The 19,996-nt window shown below is 37.7% G+C and overlaps 1 protein-coding gene across 2 annotated transcripts in view; it reads left to right on the top strand.

Moving 5' to 3' along the window:
* LOC130418286 (netrin-G1) overlaps window positions 1-13,716 on the top strand; it is a 49,546-nt gene extending 35,830 nt beyond the window's left edge. For both annotated transcript variants that reach the window (XM_056744341.1, XM_056744340.1), the window contains exons 4-7: window positions 2,900-3,072; window positions 7,618-7,644; window positions 7,906-7,950; window positions 12,526-13,716. In XM_056744341.1, coding sequence (XP_056600319.1) covers window positions 2,900-3,072; window positions 7,618-7,644; window positions 7,906-7,950; window positions 12,526-12,776 — 496 coding nt within the window. In that variant the 3' untranslated portion in view covers window positions 12,777-13,716. The remainder of the gene's footprint in view (window positions 1-2,899; window positions 3,073-7,617; window positions 7,645-7,905; window positions 7,951-12,525) is intronic.
* Window positions 13,717-19,996: the final 6,280 nt, after the last annotated feature.

The raw sequence follows: 19,996 nt of genomic DNA on the forward strand, positions 1-19,996 counted from the left end.
AAGTCTCATTTGCCACGGCCATAAAGTAATAACGCTACAACACTTTTTTTAACAATAGAGTTCAAGCACAATAAAAATAAAATAATGGTATATAAAACTGCAATTATTATTTTATAAGACTACATTTTAGAGACAAGGAGCAACTCCAAAGACAAACATATAAAATGCTAATGAATAATATAAAGTAGACTCTTAAATCTGTTAAAATATATCTAGATACATACAGTGGTGCCTGCAGAGAATAAAGGATGCATTAAGCAGTTCCATGTTCTCAATGGTGTGTATTGAGATACCGTAGGGAATTCATACATACAGAGAACAGGGAATTGGAATAGACTGTAATTCTGGAAAAACACTGTTAATTCCACGAGAAACCAAGGTCAGGCTAAAGCATAGCAAGAGGAAGCGACATGAAAGTCTGCTTTCTACTTCCTGTGAACGCAGACAATCAATTTCAAACATTGTTTATGTTTCTCAGTAAAGCTGCATGGGAGCGCAGACGCCCGCATGTGAGAGGAATGGTTATTTGGCCGGCAATTAGAATGCATTGCATCGTGTGATTTCATAATCTAAGCCATGCACGTCTCATGATAAACTAACCCTCTTTTTTGTGGATGTTTTTTTACTATTCAAAGAGGCTTTATCCGAACAGAGCGTGAAGAAATCCCATTGTGGCAAAAAATCATGAATACGAGTTATGAACTACACCTCATAGACAATGACGCTGCGCACAACGCCCCGAGCCATGTCTTTAGAGAGCGAGCGCGTGAAGCGAAACACTTACATCCGCAATTCATAACAGGCGGCTGGAGCGTGGAGGTAAATGAGTCACTGAGTGGTGCCATTCTTAGATAATGGCCAATGCCCACTGTGGGAGTGCAAGCAGAAAAAAGGCCAATAAAGAACTATTAAATGGATTTTCATCTTACTGCCAGCACAAATGGTTGCGGTGCCAGGCTTCTCCCAGCGGTACCTGCAAATGATATGCGGCGGTCCCTCCGATTTCAATATGACAATGCCGACGGCAAAAGCATCACGTCCCTCGCCGCCGCGCTCCGGATACGCTGAACTTCGTGACATAAGCTTGATGATCCAGTTTCGGCTGGTTTTTAATTAACCCGAGGGTCAGATCTCAAAGCACACAACTTTAGAGAATTTTACTATCTGGATGAAGGGCACTTAGATACATCCACAGATTAGTGATACAGGAGAGATTTAATTGACTACACTTATGACGCTCGAGAGAGGCAGTCCAAGCGATGAATATATATGCCTCCATAATGATCAAATTCAGACTATTCATTTCAACACAAAAACATCAAAGTTCAGTGTATTCTTCACTAAAACACGTAGATCAACAAATCAACAAGTAGATTGAGAAAGAACAATATAGCCATCGTCATCATCATCATCACAGTCGATGGTGTAGATTTGTTTAATGTTACCGTTAATGGGTTCATTTGCTGAAAGCGGTACAGAGGCAGGTCTACAGCTAGCCATCATTAAAGCGGAAATGAGAATATTTTGGTGCAGTTTTCCCGCAGTTATTAATCATTGTTGTGCAATGTCACGAGAAGTAGAAAGTCAATTGGAATGGATGTATTTCTGACTGTTTCTGTAATACGTCTGTCTCAGGTTCACAGTGGGAGGCACAGCCACATGTCCCCACCACTGTGGTTCTCCAAAGAGCAGAAGTCCTCCCGTGCACGCGCTGCAGAAAAACAAATACCGACTTGATATCATACTGAACACAAACTCCCCGAGAGGTGTAGCATATCCAGAATGCACAATGATCTCATTAACCGCTGCCCATCACACAGGGAAACGGAGGTCAGAGGCACACAACACGGTTGTAACCTTTTGTCTCCTGGCAAAATCAATGACTGCAAATTATATTTAGAGTAGATATGGAAAGTGAGACCACTCGTCTCAAGTGGCAGCCGAGATAATCATCCGCAAACGGCGCTATGCCTCTGAACTGAAGTGTTCTTCATTGCCCTTTTAACTAGCAAATTATGATTAAAAACTACACGTATTCCCCTCCCTAAAAATGTGTGAAAAATCAGGGAGATAGTGGTTTAATAATATATTGGAATATTGTATATCAGAATACAAAAACATTAATATATGTATGGATTTTTATTCATATTTTTATGTAAAAATTTTGTTTTATTTTTCAGTGACAGATCTATTCAGTTTTTACAGTTTACATAAAAATTGTTGAATCTTGAATATTTCTAATTCTTTGACAAAGTTTTTTGTAACATTTGTTTTTAGTTTCATTTGTTTTTACTTATCATGATGCAATCGTAAACTTAGCATCGTGTATTGTTTTTAATCGTGAGCTCAGCGTATCGTAACCCCTACAGGGGACCAAAAGAAAATTTGTATTTGACATGACAAACTCAAAACTTCGAACGGCCTTTTATATTTAATGCTCTCCAAACAACCTTAAACTACAGTGAGTTTTTTTCCTGCGCAGACATTAGAGAAACTTTGGAGAGGTGCTGTTAGTGTCGATAGACTTTCCGCTTCTATCGTTCTTGACTTTTTTCACATTCGAGCCCAACCACTGGGAGCCTTTCATTCGGCTTTTGTGTCACAGATGTGACCCGCGCTTCTGTTCAGCATCTCCACAGGGGCACGCTCAAATGAGCTCTGTTTTTAATGGCATAATGAAGCTCTCTTCCGTTGCATCATGGGAAGTCTACGTTAAAGGTTGGAGTTTGTAATGGATATGCCACAAAGAGGCTCGAAACCCCATTGCAAGGATATTAATATTATGATCCGGATAAGACGTCAAACATGGCCATTTCTTTGTTCGCGGCATCGCCGTCGAAACATTAGCCTGGGTTGACATTTAGCATTTGTTTTGATGTTGTTTTGTTCACCATTCTAGGTGCAAGTGCAATCTCCATGCCAACAGCTGTGTGTTTGACAAAGGGAAGTTGGGTTGCGAGTGTGAACACAACACCACAGGTCCGGATTGTGCCAGGTGCAAGAGACACTACCAGGGCCGAGCCTGGAGCATGGGCTCCTACCTGCCCATCCCCAAGGGCACTGCCAATATATGTGAGTAAATCACTTCATTTTCCTCTCTACATGATTATGAGAAAGCACACTCCTCCATCATGAGTCAAAATGTGACCTTTTCAGTCGCATGTTGTGAATGACATTTTACTTCCAGAGCAACAAAAAAACATAGCCTGTAGGCACCACATATTACAAAGATATACTGTAGGTTTCAATCTAGAGCTAAAATGTAAACCAGTGGCGACTCATGGAAGGAGTCCTGTGTGATTTCTCTGTTTTAATACAACTACCAGAATTAGTAACATGTGAATTTCAAGAAATATATTTTCCTCTTGGCTGTTTCATGGTTTCATTTATAAGCTATTGACAGATTTATTCAGACATTATTATTAGGGGTGGGAATCGTTTGGTCCCTCAAAATTCGATTCAGAATCCATTCTTAGGGTCACGATTCAATTTAAAAATCGATTCTTGATTTACTAATCAGCATATTTAATATGACATCGCATGACATTTGCGCTCAGAGTAAGATTAGTGTTGGTGCTTTGGCTTCTACTATTAGAACTGTCACAAATTGTATTTTAATACAATTGAGTGCCCATTAAACCACTGACGTATTCTGTGGTCAGACATAAAAAAAAAAAATTAAACGTGACTCATTAGTGCTGTATTTTAAACGACAGTCACTTCCATGCATTGCCACATCGTATAACAAAATCTTCATACACATACATTAAACCCTTTAGGCGTCGTTTTTTCTGGAAAACATGCTGTTTTTTGACAGCAAGAGTTCTAGTGCTTGTGGCTTGAAAGGGCTTAAAGATGGGAAATAACTCTAAATAAGAAAAATGTTGGGCATGACCGAAAGTTTATGTGGGATGTAAATATTCTCATCTAATTAGCATATAGCGAGGTCATCAGGGGCGGCCATCTTGAATTACATACAATATTACATATTGAATTGATATTTGAACTTATTTGCATGATTTTTTATCCTCATTCAAAATAATCTGAAAAGTGGAAACCAACAATAAAACAGGAGAAAGTACTAAATTAATACTTTATAGTATAGCCTCTTTGGGGCGCTGGATCCAAAGAGCTAGTGCTACTTCCAGCCCTATTTCTCCTACCCCTGTTGCCTCTACCTCTAGCAACAGCTCAGTTTATCAAGTGTCTTATTTTCCTTCACAATCGCAGGTTAAACAAAACAAACTTGAGGCGAAATTGCAAGCGAGTTTCTTTGAAACATATGCACAAACGTTTTTATATCTATCGTAACTTAACATTTCTGCTAACATGAGCTGGTGCATATGAAACAAGCCAGTGCTGCCCTGTACAGATGAGATATGTAATGAAGTGATTTCGTTTGCAAATTAAAAGATTGAACCTTGATGTAATATGCTTGCATGATTATAAAAATGTATTACAGCTATCAAAGACTAAGGTTCACTGAATGCATTGAATGAATCCCAAAAAAGACATTATTAATGCAGCATTATGCATGTTCGCAGGTGCTGAGCCAATAGCATGTACGCAGTAATGGAGCCCTTTCATTGGTTGAATGTACTGAATGAACACCCCCTTTACTAAACGAGTCAATTGATTTAAAATGAGACTGAATGAACTGGTACATGTTGTTTATGGCCTTATGTCCTCTGTGTTGCAACACGTCTAATTAGGTAATATCAATGACTTCGTTTAATTTCATTTTAACTGGTTTATCTTTTGTTAGATTGCTTTGTTAATAAACTGTATATAAAATAGATTATTTTAAATACAGTTTTTCTTTTATTAATTATCAATCAATGTAGAAACATCTTTTGAGTTTACATTTATGCCATTTCACCCAGCCCTAGTATCGGCTGATAGACAAGTAGATAGTACTGTGGTTTTGCTATGGCTAAAATAGCTACCTGGAGGCATTGCAAACATGGCCAACAGGTTGCAAGACTTCCAAAAACAGATTGTGTAAGGGTTTAAACACATTATACCACACAACTTCTGCCTTCATGTCCCAACAAAAGAGACACTGCTAATTGATAAATTAATTGATTCCATATTTCCTAATACAATTTGATTCATTTTGTTTTAATTACTTTCATGTGATTTACTTCCTCATCCAAGTTGTTGATCACAGCCTCCCTTCAGCCACCAAACCTGCTCCTGATATAACCTCCATAATCATATTTTGAGATATTAGTTTGGTGCTTCTCCCAATCTCTGAGAGGCAGAAGCAATCCTTTCCTATAGTTCCATGTTGCCGTTGAGTAGCGGAACATCTGTCAAGTTCTCGGCCCAAAGCAGGGGGCCCATTGCCCTAATAAATCTAATGAAAGCAGTAACTGTAGCTCAGGGACAGAAAGAGGCTCAGCACTGTCCAGATGGTGCATGTAGAAGCCTCTGGCCCCCTTAGCGCAGGGCCCCTCAAAACTAAGTCACTATACTATCAAGCATAAGCCATCTAATTTATGCTGTCACACCCAGAAGACATTTTACTGCTTGGTGGAAAGCGTCAACTTTGATATTTCATTTTATGAATATTCTCTATGTTCTGAACACAACTTGGCATGCGTGATCCTTCGTGACAATATTGGATTTGGCGCACCATGAGTACACGTGTCTATGTGGCGGTACAGAAAATGGTATGTATGTGTACACCTGCTCTTGAAAGGCTTTAATATAGCTGTAGCCTTTCCTCTCCCTGTTATGAAGGCCCTCATAATGCAGGGCCAAAGCTCAGACTGACAGCCAGATATTAAAAACCCAATACCGGGACACATCTGTGCAAACCAAAGGGAAGCAAGGACCCACTATATCAAAGACATTATTAGCACCTGTTTTGGCAAGACATTCACAATGCAAAAGGCTTGCATACGAAATCAAAACAACGTTATTGTCCTGCAGGTTCGTGAAATCAATACCTCTCCTCCTGTATTGTCCCCCAACCACATCAACGCATGTGAATCCAGTGACACGCCACATGTCCTACGCAGCTCGTATTACACAGGAGGTTATTAAACATATGGCCCTCGCATAAAGACAAATATGCTGCGAGTGCACAATATAATTAAGCTGTTATAACTTTTATCCATTATCAAGTCCTCTGCTTTAATCATGAGGGCAATTTATCTCTACTATAGAGATGGGCAGGTAGATGGCGGGGCTGGATGTAGATATACCGCTGGATGTGACCCTGTGTCTAATAATTCAGCAGGCAATGAAATCCAGGTCTTTGCCAGATGGGATGGGAAAGGAGGAATATATTTGTGTGAAAGTGAAAACTTCCCGCTGTGCCTTTACACCAGCTCTTGACTGCCAGATAAAAAAAGAGAGCAATATCTTGCCAAACTGTAAAACAAGACTGGAAAGGACATTTCATATTGGTACACTGTAGTTGTTTACTAATTTGTAAGAAAAAGTTATTTTATCAATGATATTAGTCTCGCTGGACTGTATGCAGTGGGCCCTAAAAAGTAATTAAACACATGTCACACTTATATATACGGTTTATAAAAAAACATACTTAATGTCAAAATATATGGCTGTGATTTTTCCATTATGACATCCATGTTCTTGAGAAGGGAAAATGACTAAATCATTGTGCAAAAAGTTCTGAGGTTGAACACAGCTTGCTTGCAAATTCCGCTTGGTTTGATTTTTTTGTCTTATACAAATGACATTTACTCACTTTTCAGTCACTTCAATGTCTACATACAACTTTTTATAGTTTTGCACAATTTATCAAATAAAAAATGGTGTATAATCAATTCATGCAGCATACTTCTGCATGTGTGCCCGCCTTTAACACATTTTTAAGATTCTGACTGTGAGTGCAGAGGAGGATTTTTGAACCTCTGCTCTTGTTTGCATGTTGTGTCCCATGTGGGCAGAACAGGTGCTTGAGGAGTAAAGAATTATCTGTGCTCGGTACTTTTGCAATGAATAAGATGCGTGTTGGCTTAATCAATGCACATTAAGCTCATCTACCAGCTGTCCTCTCCTGCCTGTTTTTCAGACTTGTCATTCATAGCTCAGGTGAGCAGAATTTTAAATAGGCTTATTTTAAACAAGTCGCTAACTCTGTAAAGAGACCTATGATAAACAGTTAGTGTTTTCTCTCAACACAAAGCTCCAGAGTATGAATTGTTTGGAAGGCAATTAAATAATGTGGCAATTAAATATCTGCTGGATTAGTCACAGCTGCCAGGTTACACATTTTACAGCAAACACAATAAACCCTAAATATAACGTCCTCAATCTATACATTTTGCAGCAGTTGCATGCTGGTATATTGCACTGCAACAATAAGGCATATTATACTTGTCATATTGTTCTAAAGACTGTGTGGAAGTACACAGGTATGACAGTTTAAATGTAAAATCTATCATAATATCTATAAGGATTTGATAGAGCGATGTCAAATCATCTATAAAACTGTACAGAACTGAATTTAAAAACATAAATGGATGTTAATAAAAAGTACTTTTCAATGCATGTGTTTTTTGCCAACAACATAAAAGTGTGAACAATACTTGAAGTATCAAAATTGGACATGCTAACCCGAGTTTTCTCATTTTTCTTCAGGTATCCAAAGCCATCTTGGCACCTCAGGTGAGTTATTCATTTTATGTGTAAAGCATCTTTCTCTAATAAAAAAAGATATGGAACATCGGCATGTAAAACAGCAAAACAGAATTGACATTTACGAACTGCTAATGACAAATCATTGACAATTCGTAAATAATTTACCATAGCAATCATCGTCTGACATCACTGCGAGACAAAAATGTAATAGCTGAATGTGAACACAGATTTTTTTTATTACTGAATAAACTAATTGAAACAATAACTCTATCTTTTGCCTAAACAAAGTTCGACCAAATGCTTCCTCGCTTGGAGCAGCAAACCGAAATCAAGGTAAGATCTCTATCCAGCAAAAAATGCCTAACAAACAACCAATCACAGCACTTTTACCATTATACTATAAGTGCCCTTAAACAAACAAAGCCTCTTTGTTTGTTTATGTCTTTAATATTGTCTATGATTACGGTCAAACCAAACACTCAACAGACTGTCCAAGAAATGTTATGTGAATAACTGCTGAAAATGAAAATGAGATGTGTATACTCAGAAAACAAAGCCTGATAGCAGAACAGCTTAGATACGGCTGCTTTTACGGACGTTAATGTTGTCATATTTAAGAAAAGCGGTTTGAAATGCTGAAGGATTTGGCAAACCCCTGCTGATTCTGACTGACAGAGAGCGCTCCTTTTTCTGTCAGGAGCAGATGCAGAACAAAACAGAGGATCGTGAGCTTCTGCTGGTTTGTAGCACACCCACAGCTTTCAGATCCAAGCCTACTGTTCGTGAGCAGCCAGTGGACAGCTGCGTTTAATGATAACCTTGTGGATATTGTGGTCATTTGATAAACTCTCCATGTAGTTTGATAACCTCTTAAACAACATTAATGCTAATGTCATACGGTATGCCCGCTTTGACCGCCACATGAAAAGTGTGACCGATAACATCACAGTAGTAGTAACATCACATTAACCAGTCAAAACGCTTTCGGAAACTAGCTTGGAAAAAACAAATATCAATGAGAGCAAACAAATGATATTAAAATATTAAAAACAAAGTAAACATGAATTGAATAGAGGGTGAATATAAAAGCTAATTTCGCTCTAAATTGGGCAACTTGAAAGTCTAAAACAACTTGCCCCTGTTTGGTCTCAAGATGTACACTCGATTAATGTTTTTTCTCAGGCATGTTTATAAAAGCAACATTTTCTTTCTAATTTAACTAAGCACTTGTCCTCCTGATTATAATCTGCGTGTCTATAAAACAAGCTAATTATAGTTCTTATAATGGTTGAACTATCCCTTTAAGGCCACGTCAAGTTTTCCCTTTGCGTTTTTGAAAAGTTTCACTTACACATGACAGCGTTATCAAAACTGTCTGAATTTATACGGATCCAGGATAACAGATAAAAACGATGTAGTATGCACGCCAGGCCAGTGGATATCGATGTAGTTGTGTAAAGAAACAGGACGTGCCTTGACACATACACATGCACAATTATAAGACAAAAGTGCTTTTTAATACCGTTGGTCAATGTAAGTGTGTGTTTAAAGTCTGGCGAATGTAAATTGTGTGTCTCCGCTGGTCTTATTGGTGCAGTAAATCAACATTTTGATAGGGAAACGTTAATACATAGTCCAGCAGCGAGAGCTCACAGTACAGGAAGCTGCCATATTGTTTAGCTGTCATTGGAAAGTTCCGTCTTGCAGTTTACATGGAAACGAAAAAAGCAGCATTGTCAAAAAGTTGCACTTTTAGACCCGTCTTCAAAAGTTCGCATTTTCATTCCCCAAAACGCAGTTTCCGCCGAAACGAACGGCCAAGAGGGATCATTTTGTCTCGTGTAGACGGCCCCTATAGAAAGGGATAATAAAACCTACAGTATAAAAAGAAAAGAGGGTGACAGCAGTACATTCATGTACACTGATTTCAGAGTCTTGAAATAATCCCTTGAGCAGATAAACCCCATAGTGGAGAATCAGTTAAACCAAAAGAAAGATTGAAAGACATTCACAAGGGAAAACAAAATACAGTAGATATGCTGTCAAAAGGAAACACTCCTGAGCATATGAGATTCATAACATACGCTTGCGCAAAAGAAACATCAGTTTTCTCCATTATAATCCAGATAATATTGGTAATAAAACATAGTGACAGTATAAACCTGAATTACTACCAGAGACTTATTTTTTTGTCTTTCTGATACCGATGCTGGGTCTCCTTTTCCTCAACCTGTCAGGGAACAGATGAATCTGTTTTATGCGTGTGCCACTATTGCTCTAGTCAAGAGCTGCCTGTTCTGTTCTGTTTGAGTTTGGAAAAAGTCAGTGTGCTCGACGTAGGTGCGACACAGAACATATGTCTCACAGGGAGACCAGACCTTCGAGGGGTTCACACCTCAGTCTTTTCTTAGGTCAGAAGGTGAAGTGAAACGCAAGTGCAAATGCAATCCATGCCACTGTATGCTTCATGTGACGGGCGACCTAGAACACCCTCACAACTGGCAGAGTGAACATGTGCGTTTGGTGGCTCCTTAGAGAGCACATCTAAACAAAGAACTAGTCAAAAGACAAGCAATGTGAGGGGCATTATTATATTGAATCATTTGCTGAAAAGTGAACCTTGAATACAGATGTTGTTAAAAAGACAATGTCTCTATAAAGGGAGTCACAAAGGTCTTTCATCATTTAGATAATTCTAGTGAGTAAACTCCCCGCATGTAGATTAAAGTTCAAATCCTAAAATCTCTTCAGTGTTGTCATTTAAAATGGACATTTGAGCTTTAAAAAAATAAGTTAACCATGCCAGACAGGCTTTTGGTCTGCAAAAATATATATTTCATTCTGTATTATGACTCGACTCCCACATTATCATACCCGTGGGTTTTCAAATTACAATACTCAAAGTAACGCGAGAGCGCATAAAAATAAACATAGCAGTATGATCTCGCGGTACTTTAGTGTAATACGTCGATCGATCTGCACCCAGACGCATGAAGTCGAATAAACTATGCTACTTTTTACAGCTTTTTACAAGTTACATGATTCATTACATGTAGTAAATAAATGCAATAAAACACTTACCTTTAAATGTGTATTGTACAGAAGCATTTTCTGCACAAAGTAACGTTATATTCCTTCTTCACAGTAACGTTATATGTTATTATTTCCATCTGACGCGCGCGCTGACTTCTAATCTTGAGAATAACACGTTCATGAAATATGTCCTTATTCGTTGTGCTTCTCGGGTTTTTATTAGTTTATTAGTTCTTAGTTAATAAGAGACTTTTAAATCACTTGCCTTTAACAGGCAAAGTTAACTTTTACCGTGATTAGCAAAAAAGGGTAGGCGATAATTAGTATCAAAATAAGAGTCCCATTTATTTGCGTTATAAATGGCGTTCCTTTTTATTTACTTCTTTCTGTATTCAGTGGAAACTGGGAGCACAATAAATACATGGAATTGGGTATTTTGGGAATAAAGGTATTAAACAATTAAATTAATTCATTAACTTTGTATTTGAAAATTCTGCCAAATTGATTTTAGTCTACTGCATTAAAACATTTGAGTAATTACATAATAGCATTTTATTTACAATAAAGAAATATATAGCTGTATCCTACATTTTGTGAAAAAACACATGCATGATTTTCCACAGAAAATTGTGACACCCAAGCAATTTATGTCTTTCTTCAGTATGATAAAATAATCTCCATCCATATCTCAGCTATTACACAAAATGTAGTATTGACTGCACCTAATCTAATGTGTTGTTTGAACTCATTTTTAAGCGCCTCCTTTCACCTACAATTTGAAAAGAAAAGAATGAAAACATTAAAAATATTTTTTTTTTAGTTTCAGACCACATTTGGTACCATGTTCATGAAAAGAGCCAATAAAAAGTGCCCCTCCCCTCCCCACACACACAAAACAACACTTATGCTATTGACTGTTACAGTGATAATAATTAAATTAGCTATTGTCCAAATCATTGCAGTATGACATTATATATTAGATCAATAATGTGGATATCGGAGTCTGGTTTATTTCAGTTTTATTCTGTCCCTGCTTCTCAGAGGACCTGGATGTAATCCATCTCAATGAAGAAAGCACCATGCAATTACACTCAGTTTCTGAGCAAATAGTCCTGTCTCTGCTCCCAAAGCAAATATTTTCCTCAATAATGGAAGGCAGTACAATGCAATAGCAATCATCTCTTTTCCACTAAAGAGCGTGTTTACAGGTCAAGAGAATGATGATTAAAGTGACTTGTGGTAGACTGGCATCATGTCATCTCGTTCACTGCACATCTCTGTTCTGTTCGTCTGGAATTTTAACAAGAAAGGTGAAATGAACAAAACTCAAGTAAAATGTAATTATGCGTTATGTTTGTTTTTCATTACCGAATGATTAAAAGATGGATCTGTCTTTCAACCAGGTAGGAAATTTAACAGGAAATGTTGAAAGGCTCATAAACAATAGATGTTGATTGTACTGTTCTGCATGGTGGAACAACTGCTCAGTTCCTGTTTGCATATTTAAAGTATTTGCAAATTTTTTGCTTTGAACTTTTATTGATAGCTTTATAAGAAAGACTCACCAAAAGTCAACCACTGTGTTTTTAATGTGTTTCCCATACTGAAATGTCACACAACAATATATTTTCTTCTCCGAATTCCATCACATGCTGATTAATCATATCATTTATGTCGACTGTCGTCCCGGCATTTCTTAAAAAAAAAAACCTGAGCGTCTCTCAAGCGCCCATCATAGGCAATCAAACACCCAGAAACCTGATGATCAATTTGATGGAGGAACATTTTTCCCCTGGACAGTGTTTCCTGATGGGCAGAGATTGCCGAAAGAGGGAAGCAATGCATGTTCACCTATTTTTTCTCTGCTCTCCACAGCTCGGGTGTGCGACAACATGCTCCTGCGCTGTCAGAATGGAGGCGTGTGCCACCACCACCAGTGGTGCCAGTGTCCAGCAGGTTTCAGCGGCATACTGTGTGAGAAAGTCCAATGCCAGGGTGACACCTGCGACAAGCTCCAGTCCAGCCAACCATCTCTTCAATCCCCACCCGCTGCGCAGACTCTCCCGCTGGTCATTCCATCTCTCCTCTCCACCCTGCTGGTCACCTGGGGGCTAACATCTCTCTGAGAGAAACACTCAGACCCCAGAGACATTCTCCATGGGGCACTGATCCTGTTAGAGGACACAAGCTTTTCATGGCTGAAAAGAAATGCTCTCATGATACAAAGGAAATTCAAAATGAACCTTCTTCTTAGGAAATCACAAAGTTTTCTATTCAATACTTCATGTCAATTAAAGTTCGCCGGGGATGATAGATAAACCCACTAAAATCTACAAAAACTAAAAAGGAACCATAAAAAAAACCCTGATATTAATGACTATCAATCTTTGTCCTACAAATGTTCGAAAAACATCAAATCAATACTCTGTTACATAACTTTAAGGCCATTCATCAGATGATACATTATTTCAAGTCTGGGGGCCTTCAATACATTTCTGGAGACAAATTATCGAAGCTGACACAAGATGTGTGTCACCTACATTCAAACACACCCTACAAAACTGCTTCTCACACCGACCCTCTCGCACTTTCCTGTAATTCTGTGAAGTCACGCAAAATCTTCATCGTCTTTTTTGACCAATTGGTGGGATTGATGTGTCACACATGTATTGGTTCATTTGTCAACAGCTGATCAGTCAGACCTTACTGATCGATGGTCATCTGGTATCATTAAATATAACAGAAAAGAGACAGCTGTAGTGAAATTATGTATTGGGATATTTTCATTTCTGTAACCTGTACAATGGGCGGTATAATATGGGAAGTATTGCCCTTATGAAGTATCACTGTTCATTTGCTAATCCTTTTGCTTAAAACATACGTTTACATTCTCATCAATTAAACTTTACTGGGTGTTTCACCAAAAGGCTTTGGTGAGAAATCCTTGTCGCTTGAAGCCAATGTTTGTGAATTAAATGTGAAAAATGACTGTTGGTTAATTGACACTTAATTACTTTGAAGCATCAGGCACAGTGAAAATGCTCATGAGAGTCTCATTTCATAATAATAAAATACTACATAAGAGAGACTTTAACTGGCTGAACAATATTTTGTAAATGAACAAAATATCACAATTGTGCATAACACAACATAAATTTTGCAAAAGTTTGTTAAAAAGGTCAACATTTTAGCTCAAGGCAGATCGCAGAAGGTATGGCAGCGTTAATGTTACTACCTGTGTGTGCATGGGTGAATCTTAATATGGTTCAAATTGATTTTACATACTTAAAACACATTTAGCATAGTATTTTACTTACTATCTTGCATTATTTATTTATTTTCTTTGTACATTATTCAATATCATGCATCCCTTAACCATCCTTTTCATTATTGTTTAAAAAAAATCAATTTATAGTTGATGCAATGCATTAAATGAACATTCAAATTATGCTAAAGCATATTTGCTAAAGCACAGATTAATATTGCTGTTGAGATTTTTGGGTAAAAAGTTCTGAAGGGAGCGATGTTTCAGAAACTCTCTCGAACTTTAGGTGGTGAACTTAACAGCAATGCAATAAAAGATTTCCTGCGGAGACCGAAATCAAATGTAAATCATAAAATGAATGAGCAAGAGAGGTGTGTTGACGAAGTACGGATCGGAGAATGTCACTCACCATGAGGCATAACATGCAGTCGTGATACAGCAATCATTTTCAAGTCTACGCTGGGCACTTGAATGAAAATGAAGCCATTCTGAGCCTGACATACAGAGCGAAAGCGAGTCCAAGGCTGGATAGATTACATTAGCGAGATTAGGCCTCTTCATTTCAATCAAATGAAATCCTCTATCGCCCTTCATCTTAATAACTTTCCTCCCACAAGACAAGTGAAGATGTCATTTTATTTTGAAGAATAACTGCCACGTCCTTTTTAGTTCACTGTTAAATTGCCGATTAGGCTCAGGTTGCCCTTTTATTGTCCGCCTCATTTTCCTCACTATTATAAATGTGGTGAAATAATTAGAAACACTTTGCACTTCCAGATGGAAATTTAAGATTGGGCAGATAAATGAGTGTAAACGCTGCAACCGAGAAACAAGTTGTACTGCATCTCATTATTGAATACAAAGGCTGTCGGAATGCTAATGATGTGTAATGAATCTGGATACAAACTCCCCCCATCAAACTAACTCCTGGACATTGAGGGTCACTGAATGTTGTTTTTCTTGTTCATGTTATACAAGTACAGGCTCTATAGACTCTTAAGAAGAAAATGTGAAACACAATTCTCAGATTTTCTCCAAGCTGTGAATGACTTGTGAAGCTTTTGTCGCCTGTAAAAAACGATATCAACATGAGTAATATACAGGTTCACCCAAAACTTCTTTCTGCGCCATTTCGACACTGCGTGAAAGTCCTCGGAGACCATAAAAGCTCTTTCAGTACGGCCCCTATGATATCATTGTGTGATTATCAATGGCTTACTGAAGAAATGGCTCGTTCTCAAGGTCGCGTTTTTCAAAGAGCCAGCGCAGCATGAGGAGCTGCTTACTTGAAATTGTCCATGTCAATGTTACTAGGCCAAGATGTCCCACCCCTGAGATGAGAAAGAACACGAGGTGCATTAAAGTTAGGCTGTAAAACATCTTTATATGCCTTCATGCTTTTGCTCAAACTTCCTGAGCCGTTTCTAAACATTTTAAAGGTTAAAGTTTCAAGAATGTGTGCATTACTCATCCAGTTGATGAAAAGTGAAGCGTGTCTAAAACATTACTCTTTTCCTTTACATTTTGGCCGTTTACCCAGAATGATACTTCTCTAATAATAACATTCAGGCAACATTCATCTCCAAGGAACAAGACTGTTTCTTTATTCATGGCAAGGTGTGACTATTTGTGAATGCACCTGGTCATTTTCACTTTCTAAAGTTAAAATGAAACTTAAGATGCTTTTTAGGTGCACAAGATAACAAACTTCACCCAGATTTAGCAGACACATCTAAAAGACTGAGAACACTAGTAAAAATCTTCCATTTTCCACATTTTGTACGTCCCCCTTTTGCAATTTGATATTGCATGCACTCGAGCTGGCACTGACCCCACACGTTTGTTCTGAACCTGATGCTCTTATCCCATCATGATTTGGAAATGCTCCAAAGATCATCTTGTGTGTTTCAACAGAAGCAAGAAAATCAGTCGGAGGGAGTGAATTTATAATATTTCTTGTTTATTTCCAAATACTAGGTTTTTGAAGTTGTCTTCATCTGTCACCCATGCTCCAGCTATGACCCAGCCTGTGTCGTGTCTTTCATATCTCTTCAAGGTCTAGTGGGAGAATGGCTAGTCTGCAGTCAATGCAATCTTTGGTTTCTGCCAGTCAGCATCATACAATACATTTTATAAATTTCCCCTGGAGGTAATTTAGTCAATGGTAACCCGTCAATAAATGGTAGGACAGGCCTGGAGCAACTGTACATTGTTATCCTAATTCACAGACTTCTACAAATCTGCCATGTTTTGGTATAAGAAGGACTTGAAAATGCAGCGACTAACTGCAACAGTGACTGACCCATACAAAGAAAGACGAGGTCATAACATTATATTTAATAATATAAAAAGTCAGAGCATTACTTTGAGAAACTTCCACTATATACACTAAGGAAATCGTGTTTACATTTTTCAATTAAGTCATAAAATTGTGATTTCATTATAATTGCTCCTGACCTCACACCCATATAATCTTGCATCATTGCTACCAGAGACAGTAAAAGCATCTGTAATATATATACAGAATTTTCCCTGCAACAACCTAAAGACAAAACACATAAAAGCAAAGCAATTTAAATTAAATATTTTTTATATCAGAAATTTATTTTCTGTTAAAAATATTTTTTTTAGGTTCAAATGTTCATATTCGTTTTTCCTCTGGCAGAGAGAGAAAATGTTGAGTGTTACAAACGCACCAGGTCTTCTCTAGACAAGCAAAAATATGGGTTGTGATGTTCTTGTCAGAAATTCAGACAACATCATCGGGCATTACTCCAGTGAGCAATGAGAACTGCTTGTATTACAGCAAAAATTGATCCAGAAAATGGCCACATTGTGGTTGTGATTCTTTAAATAGAAGTTTTAACAATGCACACATTTTTTTCTGCTTCAGTTTAATCTGGATTAGGTTTCATATAATCAGGTTACTTTCCATCCTGGTGAATCAATACAGTGTAAATCTAAAAGGATTAACTCTAAATGATGTAGTTGTAAATTGGGTGAAGGAGATGTGACACCCTTATACATTTTCCATTTAGCATACAGTTTAAAGGATTTAAACCACTTTTCGAGAGTCAAAGCCATTAGTGAGTGTCTCAGATCTTTTTTCACCTCTCTTGCACTGTACATTTCAGTTGTTGGCACCCTCTCATCTGTAATAAGGGAAATATAATCAGATTGCTGAAAGCATGCAGATGTTGTTGTGATAAGAGCTATCATGTTTTTTTCTGGCTCAGCTCAGTGCTTGTGAAGGACATGGTTAAGAGGAAAGTACCTGGTATGTTTTCTGGAGGTTATGCGGTTACCATCTTAAATACTAAATTAGGGTAATATCTGAATAGCTCACAACCGGGGTTCAATTGGGCCAGAATAATTCAGAACAGCATTCCACCATCTTTAATTTGAAACAGAGGGGTATATTTTCTGTGCCACTAGCTGCATTTACCATAATTTTATTAGACAAGTTTCAAGCATCCAAAGTCACATTGCTGGTTGAGCCAAAGCTGTAATGTCAGATGCAGTTCAAATAAACAGACTGAAATATAATTTTGGTGCAATTAGTAAAATTCTAGTTTACTGTAAAATCCTCAAAAATTCCGGTGGTCAACCTCACCAGTCTAAGGTGGTTTGCTGGTATATTAGGGGCTCCCTCTAGTTGGCATCCTAGCCGGTTGGCATCAAAAGTGCCATAACTGATCAAAATAAACCAGCTTGTCCAGGCTGGAGGACCAGACCTTCATGTGCAGTAAAAACAAATCTAAAAATCAACTCTATTGTATTGCATTATGCTTGAATTTACCCTCTAAAAAGTGCTTGGTTATTTTCAACAAATTGGGTCAAAAAGGGACAAACCCAGCCATTGGGTTGTAAAATAACCTGTGGTATGTTGTTTAAGCACAAAAGTCTGGGTTTTTTTTATTAAAATTGTTGGATCAAATTTAAACCCAGTGGCTGTGCACATCCTTTTTTGACCCAATGCAAGCTGGAAAATCACCAAACATTTTTAAGAGTGTATTTATTGTTATTTTATTTCAATGTCTCTTACAACAAACAAACTGTAATTGGAAGGAAATTAGAAAATATTGAAATGTACAAAAAAAGTGTAATAAAACGTATTATATTGAAAAATGCCATCGATCATGTGTGTCTCGTTGCCTTAAAGTGTTGCAGTGATTATAAAAAGATATCCGTGCACACCATTATTTTTCTTATCCATTTGCACTTGTAATCTTTAATAAATGAAAAATTACACGCTTGACCTCCACACCCATCAAAAACATATTTTAAAGCTTTTTAAGAGTATTTAATGCTCAGGAGAGACAAAATGGAAGTAATACAAGAGATTATTCATGCTTAATTTCATTTTGCTGAGCACTGCAAGCTACTGTAGATCTCCTTACCAGTTTAGAGGGATATTTAAGTTGAGACATCTGGGTTCTGTTAAGTGATGATTCATCAAAAAGGCACAACAAGATCAGTTTGATTGACACATAACCAGTAGTACATAATGCAGCTCCTAGGTCCCTCACTTATCAAATATTGACAACATCAGCACTATCAGCTTTTCAACATGAATATAAAAAAATTGAATTGAACATCTGTGTTGAAAGGACCTATAAACACAAGGTTTGTTAAGCATTATAGGCTACTTGCTGTGCAAAACACTGATTCAAGTCGTCATGGTTACTCATCACATTCTTACTTGAAAAATCTACACTGTATTACTCAGAATGCATTTGTTATGTTGTTTATACATATCATATATTTTGCCCCAGATCCCAGTGTGTAGAATAAAAACATTTATTCTTTTTCAAAACATGTAGTGGGTTTTAAAAATGCAAAATAACTTAAACACAAATACATCCAACTTACTATGTTTGGAGAGAGAGGATGACATCCTGAAGAAAATATTTGGGTGTAAAAAATAGCGCGAAAGCAGAATCAATAAAACCAGATGCGTGAAATGACACTTTCTTGATGGAGGGGCATCCTGTCAAGATTGAGTGTGTGATGGAAGTGGGCTAGTTTCGAAGAGCATCGGAAGGGCTGAGGCTCTGTGTTTACACTCATATAATAACCTGATTAAAAATTTTACACAACTTTAAAACGAAAATAATCGTTACAGTTTTAGGATTTAGGTATTGGAAAAAATATTTCGGGGCAGCCCTTTTCTCCAAAGTGATATTATACATTTTATGAATATGTGCATTCCCTAGAAGGACCTGATCGCAGTAAGTCACCAGGGACGAAAAACTGTGCTTGTCAAGTGACATCAGGGCATCTGAACGAACACGCTCTAAGCTCGGATTGATAAATTCACTATGTGGCTCACTCAGGATTTGTCCCCTGAACAGCTTTGATCTTCTAGTGTTTAATTACTCAATAGTGCTGATGAAGTCCTTGAGGCGCTCAATCAGAGTCCTATCAGAACTACAGTAGGGGAGCTTTATTGAGTTTCTCTCCGTCTTTCTCCATTTACAGTTGCAGAATTGGTAAAGGTGGTGTCATAAGTCACACCCATATAACACATAACTCTTCACCCCTTCCCGTCTCTTATTCAACACCAAGAGGTGACACTTTCAGGTCATAGAATTGAGGGATGCTCTAGCTCTCTTTCTCTGAAGCCTCCCGCTGTCAGTTCGCACCTTTCAGAAGTGGAGAGAGATCGAGCTGCTTCCATCCTCTGCAAAATGAGACTGGCCATCAATCAATGTGCTGTGCTGTGCTAAGGCCCTCACAGCTCTTTCTGAACATGCCTCAGGTTAAATCTCAACTACTGGTCCTGCTCAGCTTCTACTGTGCTAGGATGATTCAAGAGGTTTACTGGTAATTTGTGACAGGCACACTGGATATCCTTAAAACAACGTGTAACAAAATTAAAAGGAATAAGGAATATTTTTCTTTCTTTGGATACAGATCACCAATTCAATGCTTATAAATTAACGAAGACAATCTACAGACTTTGACCACTATTCACATTTATAACTGAATGGAAAGCACCATTTCATCTCACACTCACTAGAGAATCTCCCTCTGCATCTCATTATGACAGAATTACTTGGGAAAATTTCACTTGTCAGG

Source organism: Triplophysa dalaica, chromosome 3 (assembly GCF_015846415.1).
Source record: "Triplophysa dalaica isolate WHDGS20190420 chromosome 3, ASM1584641v1, whole genome shotgun sequence".
Classification (NCBI taxonomy): Eukaryota; Metazoa; Chordata; class Actinopteri; order Cypriniformes; family Nemacheilidae; genus Triplophysa; species Triplophysa dalaica.